The sequence below is a fragment of the Colossoma macropomum genome, unplaced genomic scaffold (genome assembly GCF_904425465.1).
Source record: "Colossoma macropomum unplaced genomic scaffold, Colossoma_macropomum, whole genome shotgun sequence".
In the NCBI taxonomy this organism is placed as follows: domain Eukaryota; kingdom Metazoa; phylum Chordata; class Actinopteri; order Characiformes; family Serrasalmidae; genus Colossoma; species Colossoma macropomum.
The window spans coordinates 11,682,773-11,694,288 of NW_023494804.1; the positions used below are offsets into that span (position 1 = coordinate 11,682,773).

Sequence of the window (11,516 nt, forward strand, 5' to 3'; positions counted from 1 at the left end):
AAGCCAGTGGGTCGATTCATAAGGAGCTTGGAGGAAGAACCAAAATTTGTCCCAATGTATGCAAGTTATATTGAGAAATGAAAGTGAAGATCACTTGATGTGCTTTGTTGACAGAAAGAGGGAGAGAGAGAGAAAGAGGGATGAGAGAAACACAGCAATAATTAGGATTGAAATGTAACCATATAAAAGTATTTGCAATACGTATTTAGAATAAAGAAGTATCTGTATTCAGACCAGGTTATAATTTGTAAAGGCAGTATTCTGAAATCTTTTCAATTCTTTTAAAAGGTTTAGCCACTAAATTTAAAAATATATCCCAAAAACAGTGTCTTTAAAACCCTTACGTTCCTGCTAAAGCCTGAGTAGACTGATAAATTACTGTGGTTAGCCAGTTATTAATTTCAGTGTTACTAAACTCCTTTGAGGAATGACTGAATCTTCTCACTACTGAACATGTTCACAAGTGGTAAGCTTACCACTACCACAACAGCTATGACAAACCAAGAACCAATAAAACAACCACACTTAGAAGTACTTGGGTGCTGTTGCACCATTAATGAAAGCCTCTCTTTTTATGCCGGTAAAAACGTAAGATACGTAAGTAATAACCATTTAAATATTTATTAATGTACGTAAATCAACAGCCTGTGTTAACAATGCCATTATATTTCCTATGACCAGCATAAGGAATAAGCTACCTCTGACTTCAATTTCAATTAACAAAAAAAAAAACAAACAAACAGTACTAAGTCCTTAGTTAGACAATGGATGTTCAATCCATATCAATATCCAGTGTCAATGAAAATACAGACTCTTTATTCAACTATGAGCTATCATATATTAACACATTTTCACAGCTAAACTTTTAGTTTAATTTAAAAGCATAATGAACAATCAATATATGAAGTAATGCCATAAAACATCACAAAATATATCACAGAATATCACCAAATGCATTGACTTTGTGGTTACATGAATGTGTTAACATTTTCAGCATCTTATTGGATCGGTGTTCTATCTTCAACTGAACGTTTCTTGGCAAAGAGATGATTTGGATCTCTGTTGCGCATACTGGGTTGGATCTTGAACATGGGAGGTCCCAGGGGCCAGCGAAAACTCTCCTGGCTATCTGTCCCAGCGTGGCCAGTACCAAAATCCATGGGGCATAGGTTCTTTTGCAGCAGCTGGAAAAGGGTGTCCATGTCAGGGCCCAGTCTTGCCACCAACCCTGACCGAACTACCCCCACTATTTCCTCCTCACACTTCATCAAGCTCTGCAGCAGGGTACTGTAGTACCTATCATATAGAGATGTTGAGCCATTACACATCACTCGTGATTACAATATACTTAAATGTACATTTCTTCTATTACAAGGTTGGGAGAGTTACTTCAAAAATGTGTTCTAACTTAATGTCTCTGATTACTTTCTGTTACTTTTAGATTTCTTGTCTTTGTAAAATCTTATTTTCAGATCAACAAGATGATTTTTACTATGATACGAACAGGAAAGTTGCATTGTTTTAGCAAACAAACAAACATAGGCAATATAGAGTTTACGGTATGATGGACACCATGAAGGGCAAGGTCCTGACTTCGGATGAAGTTCCTGGGTGAAAGAGGGCATACTGGATGCCACCCCAAAAGCAGGCTGAAACACATTCAGATGATGCTGAAGGAAGGCATCATTGAAATGTTCTTGCCCACCTGGATATCATCTGTGGTCTTGATGCAGAAGAAAGACTCCTCCTTTAGATTTTGCATTGTCTATCATGGGCTAAATGCTAAGACTCACCATGATGCCACTGGTCCATGAAATCTTGAAAACCATGCAGGGTGCTTAAGTCGTCAGCTCAGTGGACCTGCTGCAGTGGACGCTGGTGCTAAGAGGGAGGATTTGAGCTAAGAGGGAGGATTTGCTTCGTTCACCTTGACAACATCATTGTGTTCTCTCAGAGCCTATAACAATATCTGCGAGAAATGGAAGCTGTCTTCTGAAATCTCCATCAGGCCCATCTCACCCTAACCCAACTAAACTTCTCAGGCTACATGGTTTCTGCCAGAGGAGCTAAAGTAGATCCAGCCAAGGTTGATGCCATTACTCAGTATTCTCTCCCTGTTGACTTAAAGTCTCTCCAGAGGTTTCTGGGACTGGTGTGATGGTACCACAAATTCATTCCATATCTTTCAGATATCTTTGCCTCTCTAAACAATTTGTAGAGGAAGGATGTTCTCTGGGAATGGATAACCGCATGTCAAGATTGAAATGTTCAATGCAGACTCCACCCATGCTGGCTCAACCAAGCCCACATTACCCTTTTCAAGTGCATATTGAAGACAGTGACATTAGCTTGGGAGCTGTCCTCAACTAGTGGATTGATGGGGAGAAAAAGGTTTGCTTCCAGACCACTGAGGGGCCCAGACCACAGAGAAATTTAGGCATAGTTTAGGCCGTGGAGAAAAGCCACCATTATCTGGAGGGAGAGATGTTTAACATCTTTACTGACCATAGTGCTTTTGCGTGAACCTTCAATTATGTTAAAACATAATCTCTGCTCATAAGATGGACTTTGAGACTGCAGGCTTTCACCTTCAGAGTCCACTACAAGAGGGAGTGTTGTAATGTGGTCCCTGGTGCCTTGTCATGCACTCCTGTGCAAGCAACTGTGGTTGTCTGCACAGCCATTGCCAAGATCAAATGGGCTGATTTAGCGCCCACTTTGCAAGAAATTGGAAATGCTCAGCGGACCAATGCCCTGTGCAAAAAGGGCAAAGAGACACTCTTGGGAATCTGGGAAGTTGCAAGGTGGCCAACGATACAGAGAGATATACATCATGTCTGATCCTGTCACACCTGTCAAGAGTACAAAGTAACCAGCCTATGACCTGCTGGATTGATGCAATTTGCTGAAGTGAAAACACCAGGTCTGACAGTTCACACACCAGGTGATGTCCGACTTGTGCAAATCCTGGGGTGTGGCTCAGAAGGTGCCCACTGAAAGGGTGAACAGGACCCTTATGATAACCTAATTTGTGGGAAGCAGACACCCAGATTAGGCTCCCTGAATTTCACCTGGATATTTGTGAGACAACAAACATGGCTACTTGTCTGGCCCTGGGCCACAATCTCATAGGCTCACTAAAACACCTCTTTCACTGCATCCCTGCACCTGATTCCCCTGCATATAGTACCTTACAGTGCCAAAAACTGAGCTGAGGTAGAAAAACATGTAGGTGTAGCCAGACAAGCCAGGAATTAAAATGCACAATGCAGAGATGTACAATTTGAAGTAATCTGGTCTTGGTTAGAGCACATCCACTTTCTAAAGCAGCTAAAATCTTCTCTCATGAAACCTCATCTTATGCTTTATGTATAGCCATGAACATTCCTCTGCTGTGCATGTTTTTGAGAACCTAAACCAGAGAGACATGAAAGGGGGGAATCAGGAAGAAAAAAGTTGAGCTTGCACACAGGTGAGCCGTGTTGTGTGAACCTGCACACACGCCAGCCGAAGCTTAACCAGAGATGGCACTTCTGGACTGCTTTCATTTGCATTATCTGTCACATAAAAGGGGATACTTACTAAAAAAACAAGCTACTTGGGTGGGAATCTCCTCTGAACTGAAACTAGTGAATGGTTTATCAGGATACTAAAATGGTGGTTGACCTAGTTTATGCTTTTTTTGTGTTTATTTTGGCCATTTGGGTTTGTTGTATTTGTGGGCAAGTCCTCCCAAAGCGTTTTGTGCATTGCTGTGCTATACCTTACTTAAAGGTTTGACTTACTTAAGGTTTGAGTGTTTCAAACTAACAAGATGTTTGTTAAATGTTAAGTTAAATGTTAAAAACATGACAGCATTATCACTGCACAATGAGCAAGCAAGGTCATAATTTCAGTAACAAATACTACTAATAAATTGTATCTAATGTGCAGGTATGCCAGAGAAATCATCTTAGAGTCTGAAAAAAATGACAGAGTAGACAGGAATGCAATTTAGTTATTATGCTGAACTGATTTGGTCTACTCTGCCAGTATGGAATGACTATTGCCTAGCATGGCGGAGAACTTCACCTTGTTCAAACCAGGAACGTCATTGCTATCACAATAAGACTCCTAAGAATTCTACTGTTTAAATATAAGGCAACTTGATTTACTTGAACAACTGCTTAATTACGTAAATATTTTGTATTATTATTATTATTATTATTATTATTAGTTTTGTTGTTGTTGTTGTTGTTATTTAGGAACAATAATAAATAATTTATAAGAATAAATTATAAGTAACCCCAACAAAACCAAAGTGAAGCTATACACTGATTTCATGCTTAGGCTTCAACATGTATTTTCAGCTATAAAAATAAATAGCTAGTTATTTAACAAAATAAAATGAAACCATCTAATTTGAGTCAAAGCATTCATGAAAGAGTAACAGCTGTTTAAAAAAGAATGACAGGAAACAAACAAACAAAATAGGAACATAAAAGAGCAATGAAGTGATGAAAAATTTGAAAAAGTACTTAAGCAAAGGGGACTAAAGGGAACTTTTACTTAATTATTTTATGCAAGTATCAATACTTTTACCTGAGTATTTATTTAGGCTACTGTACCCCCCTCTGAACCTGATCAAGAACAGTGTCAGTGTTTGTTTTGATGCTGCTTCAGTAGTAGCCTCAGCAATATTTGTTAGCCAACATCTCTAAAGAACATCAGGCTGTTTCCACACCCAGTTCATTTTCTAAAGACCACACCACAGTTTATTTTTTTTTTTTTGTGATATTTTATCTCTTCCCTTTGGTATGGCTGATGGACTGTAAGGACTAAAGTGGTCTAAATTAAACACATGGGTGTTTGTTTATTGATCAGAAGTTTTGCAAGGATAAAAGCGCCCCGTTACTCTCACTTTCACCACCATGAAAACAGAACAGAGATGCTTATTGTCTATGTGTACACAAATTTACAATTTTGCAGGCAGTAAGTCTCTATATTCAAACACTGGCAGTGCTAAATTATTTGGCACCTCACTTGTTTTTTAATTTTTCAAAAATGAAAGTGAGTTTTAGCTAAAATATTTGATATATGCTTTTGATTTATTTAGTTAATTCTAAAAACACACATAGGCAAAAGAAAACAAAGAAAATCTTCATGTGCAGTTTTTATCAAGAAGATTGTTATACAACCCCATTTCCGAAAAAGTTGGGACACAGTGCAAAATGTAAATAAAAACAAAATGCAATGATGTGCAGATCATTTAAACATTGTTTCTTTGAAAATAGTACAAAGGCAATATATCAAATGTTGAAACTGAGAAATTTTATTGTTTTTTGAAAAATATATGCCCATTTTGAATTTGATGGCAACAACACAATCGAAAAAAGTTGGAATGGGGCAACAAAAGGCTGGTAAAGTTGTGTAATGCTAAAAAAAAAACCTGGTGGTTAATTGGCAACAGCTCAGTAACATCACTGGGTATGTAAAGAGCATCTAAGAGAGCCTGAGTCTTTCAGAAGTAAAGATGGGGAGGGGTTCACCACTCTGGAGAATCTGGAGAAATCTCTGTATGCAAGGGACAAGGCTGAAAACCAGTATTTGCTGGCCATGACCTTTGGGCACTCAGGCGGCACTACATTAAAAACAGACATGATTCTGTAGTGGAAATCACTGCATGGGCTCAGAAACACACTGTCTGTGTGTTTGTCGCTTAATAGTTTGTTGCTTCAGCCACAAATGCAAGTTCAAACTCTAAAAGGCAAAGAAGAAACCATACATAAACAGGAATCCAGAGATGCCGCCGCCTTCTCTGAGCCCTCATTTAGAAGGGACTGAATGGAAAAGTGTTCTGTCATCTGACAAATCAAAATATGAAATTCTTTTTGGAAATCATGGACACTGCATCCTCTGGGCTAATGACCACTCAGTTTGTTATCAGCGCACGGTTCAAAAGCCAGTATTCATGATGATATAGGGGTGCATTAGTGCACATGGCATGGGTGACTGTCACATCTGTGAAGGGACCATTAAGGCTGACTGAGATATACATGTTTTGGCAACATATACTGCCATCCAAATGATGTCTTTGTCAGAGAAGGCCTTGTTGGTTTCAGCAAGACAGTGTAAAACCATATTCTGCATGTGTTACAACTGCATTGCTCCTTATTAAAAGAGTCCGGGTGCTAAACTGGCCTGTCTGCAGTTCAGACCTATCACCACTGATAACATTTGGCACATTATGAAATGAAAAATACGACAAAGGAGACCTCAAACTGTTGAGCAGCTAAAATCTTATATCAAACAAGAACGGGAAAACATTTCATTTTCAAAACTACAGTAATTGGTCTCCTCAGTTCCCTATCGCTTACAGAGTGTTGTTAAGAGGTGATGAAACACAGTGGTAAACATGCCCCCGTCCCAATTTTTTTTTGGACTATGTTGGCATCAAATTGAAAAAGGGCATATATTTTTCAAAAAACAATAACATTTCTTAGTTTCAATGTTTGATATGTTGTCTTTGTAGTATTTTCAAAGAAGGGTTTATGTGATTTGCGCATCATTGCCTTTTGTTTTTATTTACATTTTGCACAGCGTCACAACCTTTTTGGAAATGGGATTGTATGTAGATAATGACCAGTCCTAATAATGTAATTTTGCTGAATAACATGTGATGGTGGTGGCTGGATAGGTGGCTGTACTGCACTTTGTAAGAAGTCCCTAATTCAATGTGTTTTCACATGTGCGCACCATGAACACCTTTTTTGGCCATATATATATTTTGTCCATAAAGAATCAAAATCTGGGCAAAAAGTACAGTATAAAAGGTATAAATATAATTTAACACAATATGCTGCAAGTTAATACAGCGCTATAAAGTCATTGTGAAATTTTAATATACCACAGGCATTAGAGAATAAAATGACATAATGGTTTCAAACTAATTTATTGGACTGGATTGTACACTATTACCTCACAATAGGATGCTAAATATCACTAAATTTTAACTTTTTTTTTAAGAGCATAACAGGTGAGCAAACAACACTGCAACACAAAGGTGCATATGTTATATGACTCATAACTGGATTGATTTGATTGCCTATAGGCCAATGGTGTGTTTTTCACAAATGTTGACGGAGACTACCGCTAGCACTATGCAAGAATGTGCTGTTGGGGTATATGGGTGGCAGTCAGTCAGCATATCAGTGATATATCCGATCAGCATGCTCAGGCTCAGGTCCTGGCTGTTTGTTGAGCAGCACACAAATTCAAATAGGGCTTCAGTATAATGGCATTCCTCACGCAGCTGCCTATGTGGCCTAGGACTGGCCCTGCTTCAAATAACTGATCATGTGCACTGCTGCTTTGTTCAAAGTGATGAATGAATGAAAACCTGCAAACACACCAGCCCTTTGTGGAAATGACTGAACACTCCTGCCTTATACTGAATATATATCAGAAATTCATGATGTTACTATTCATCTTAATGACATTGCTTTTCTTTATGCTTAAATAAGCATTAGATGTGTTGAAATAGCAAGTATATTTCATTATAGTAGGTATACTTTGTTTACCTAGTTTTATGTTTGCATAAAACTACACGTTATAAAACTGTATTCATGTTATTTAATGGCAATTTTTTTGTGTTTTGTTTACATAATACACACACTAGCCTTGGATGGTAGAAGTCCTTTTCTATCTCTGATATTATTTAATGGTATTTTAATCTTTACATATGGGACATGGAATAAGTTTGGTCTGAAATATAAAATATTCCCAAGCACCAGTGCCAAGAGATACTGACAGAATTGGACTTGATGTACCTGTTTGGAAAATGTCTGGGCACCTGGACAACTTCTCCAATAGCATCAGGGTTGGAGCGGGCCATTCCACAGATGCCCAGCTTGCTGTAGCATTCCTCTTGCACCTCAGTAATCATTTTTTGGAAGGTGGCACAGCGACGGATGGTCTGATAAACCTTGGAGGTGATGCCTTTGGTAATGCACTTAATGCTCTCCTTGACGAAGGTCTTGCCCTGTATGAGATTCAAATATATTTTTATAGGTTTTCTACCAATTTAAAACATAGGACTTCTCTCATACATGTAAATATTAGAATCCAGTAAGCACACTGAAATTTGCTTGAATATGCTTGAAATTCATTACCTCTGTGTTGAAAACTGTTGCTGTATTGATAAAGACGTTGCAGATGTCATGCATACCATCAGTATCACAGGTAGAATTTTCCAAGCAGGCAAATGCACTACAGCCCACTTGCAGAGCACTGCTCAGACAGCGGGCCACTTCAGCTAACAGGAAAAAAAGAAAATAAGAAAACAGTTTTAAGTAAATAAATAAAACAGTGGTGAGATGAAAAACTATGAATGAATAAAAAGCTGTACAAAATAAATTCACTTTAAATATATTGAAAATTCCATGAAATGCTTTGAACACTATCTAAGCAATCTATACAACATAGTTTGGAATCTAGATGGGAAACTTACATGGACTGCTGGCTGAGAAACGAGTTCGTCTCAGTTCAGGTTCATGCTTGTCTGTTTCAAAGGCAGACACAGCCAGGACAAAGAACACAAGAAATCCACTTTTTAGGAGCATTTTTACAGCTGTGACCAAGTGTTGCGGCCCTTGTTGAAGCTTTAATGGTAACCCTCTTCTTGTTTTAGGTGGATGGAAAAGTCCTATTTATACAGTTTACCAGTTTTAGGATAACGAATCATAAATCCTGAGATTTGGGCCCTAGTCCAATCAGAATCCAGTACTTCAGAGTAAAGTGAAGCCTGCATGGATCCTAAAACTTTCCATGCCTTCATAAATATTCATGATTCATGCTGATTTTATCTCACCAACAGCATGACAGCATGAGAGGACAGCATGTTAATGTTGCTAACACGGAATGAAAGTGAATACTGTAGCGCCACCGTGCCTGCACTGAGTGTGTTCAGATAATTTGCATACCCATTAGCCTCTGCGGCTTCTATAGTTTGGTGTTTAATGTCACTGTTTAGCCAGAATAAATGTTGCTTTTAAAAAGGCACTGTGTTAACCTGCTTGGTGCCCATGCTGGTGAGTGTCATACCAGCATGTTTACTTGTGTTTGTTAATGTTTACCATCAGCAGGAAACAGACAGGTTTTTGCCAATTACCATCCCTTTCCCCTTGCTTAGTCATCCTCTAGCTAGCCACCAAATATTACAGCTACATACCGTAAGTGTTGAGCTATACCAAGATGCCTCCCAATTCCACTTCTTTCTTGCAGATGCCGCAATACAATAGCCATCAGTTTAGATAGATATAGAACCCACTTCGCTGTCACCCAATGATGTACGGAGGCATTAAGCTGATGTCAAGAACATGACTGCAATGACAATACTATAGATTATTAGGTATTGTGCTATGAAACCTCTTGAAATTGTTATGATTTCTCTTCTTATTATTATTATTATTCTTTTTCTGCCTTAAAATGAATCATGCAGATCAAACTGTAAGTTGTATGCACATGAGACTTGGTTGGTAGATAGTAAACCCTCTCACAACTTAGGTGCACAAGTTCTGCCAGATCAACCAGGCAAAGCATTAAGAGTTTTGGGCCACATCTCCTGCCCTGTATGTCATAGAGACAAAATTATTTTGCCATTGATTACTTGTTTCATGGCCAACAAAAAAGCCTCAACAACCACATAGCTCTGGCCACAAAGATTCTGAGAAAATTTGCGTTTTATGCAAAACTGCACACATTTTTAGTGCAAATTAGTCCCCGAGCTTTTGACTGATCTGCACAAATCCGGTGTCAAAAGAATCCCAAGAGACTGAACTTTAATAATTATCAAAAAAAAAAAAGTCAGAATTTTATCAGAAGATTATCTGTAGTTTATCTGTAGATTATCTCAAGTCAAAGTTTATTTATACAGTGCTTTTTACAACAGCTGTTGTCATGAAGCAGCTTTACAGAAAAATCCGGGTCCAAGCCCCCATGAGCAAGCCAGTGGCAACAGTGGCAAGGAAAAACTTCCTAAAAAAAAGAGGAAGAAATCTTCAGTGGAGTCAAGACTCAAAAAGGGAACCCATCCTCCTCTGGTCAACACGGAATAGCAAAACAATAACACAAGCACAATATAAGCAGAGAATAAGGTTTTACCATTAGTACAAGTATAGGATATGGAAAAGGAGAAATGCAGGAGAAGCAATGGCTATAATTAAATAGTTCGAGTCTATGCATGCAGCAGTATCATCAGGAGGGTCTGTGGCGTGCAGTTGTGGTTTGCACAGCGTTGTTAAGCGTGATGGTTCATGATAAGGGATAAGTTCACTAAGGTACTAAGGGGTGAGGCCATTTAGAGGTTTATATGTCAGTAGAATTTTGTACTAGATGCAGAATTTAACTGGCAACCAGTGTAGGTTTGATAAAACTGGGCTGATATGGTCAAATTTTCTAGTTCTAGTAAGGACTGGCTGTTGAGGCCATTGATGGAACATCCAGACAGTAAAGCATTATAGTAATCCAACCTCGAGGTAATACATGCATGAACTAGCTTCCTTTTCTTGAAGAGATATTTCTTAATTTGGCAATATTGCGAAGATGGAGCACTAACCCCAACAATTGGGATAGTAACTAAGCACAAATTAACAATTTATAGAAGTTTCTGAAAATGTCATATAAAGTATTAATACTTAATTAATACCTTATAATTGAATCATTCACCAAAAAGACTAAAAAACTAAAATCTAATGTTGATATTCAGAAATTGTTTAAATATTACTTAAGGTAACAACTGAAATACTTGATAAAAGTGGTTACTTATGCTTGGAGTATTCCTGCCCTGCATGTTTTCGTATTTCCCTATTCCAACTATTTAGGCCTAGCTTCCCAAAAGATCTTGGAATTAAGATCATCTTAACTGGTAGAAATAATGTACACTGTAATACTCAATCTACTGTTTAACAATCATCTATGTGCAAAGATAAGTTAAGAACTTTTAGTAAAGGCTGAGATCTGTGGACAGGCTTCAGGTAGATGTTTGCTTTGTCTGGTCTCCAGTATGATGGTATTGTAGCACATCTAATATATTAGTTTCAATATTATATTTTATCTATATCATTTCTTTTGAAAGTATTACTTAGGCATTATTAATAATTATTGTGTTTCTGTGACCCTTATTATAAAGTTGTATATACATATCTCTTAAGAGCCACTTTGTAAGAACAATTGATTAATCCAGGAGATAAATTCAACACATTATGAAATGAACACTACCAATAAGTAGATAAAAAACAAGACATATTTTGTTTGTCTGTTATGCACAAACTGAAGATGAAGTCATTTTACTGCAGTATTTTTAAGTAGTTGGAAGCCAAAATGACCAAATTGGTTCAAGTAGCTTCCAATTAAACTGACTTGAGACAAATTCAAATTCAAAATGACCATTATCAGTAACTGGATCGTAAAATTAAAATCGACTGAATCAAATGAATTTTAACAATTATCCAAAAAATAAAAACAATATAATCACCAGA

The 11,516-nt window shown here is 37.7% G+C and overlaps 1 protein-coding gene across 1 annotated transcript; it reads right to left on the reverse strand.

The window, feature by feature from the left end:
- Positions 1 to 605: 605 nt before the first annotated feature.
- On the reverse strand, positions 606 to 8,677 carry stc1l (stanniocalcin 1, like). The gene is made up of 4 exons (XM_036595726.1): positions 8,489 to 8,677; positions 8,151 to 8,293; positions 7,809 to 8,020; positions 606 to 1,296 (listed from the first exon to the last, which is right to left on the reverse strand). Exons 1-4 carry the CDS (start codon positions 8,598 to 8,600, stop codon positions 999 to 1,001), a joined length of 765 nt encoding a protein of 254 aa, XP_036451619.1. The 5' UTR covers positions 8,601 to 8,677; the 3' UTR covers positions 606 to 998.
- Positions 8,678 to 11,516: the final 2,839 nt, after the last annotated feature.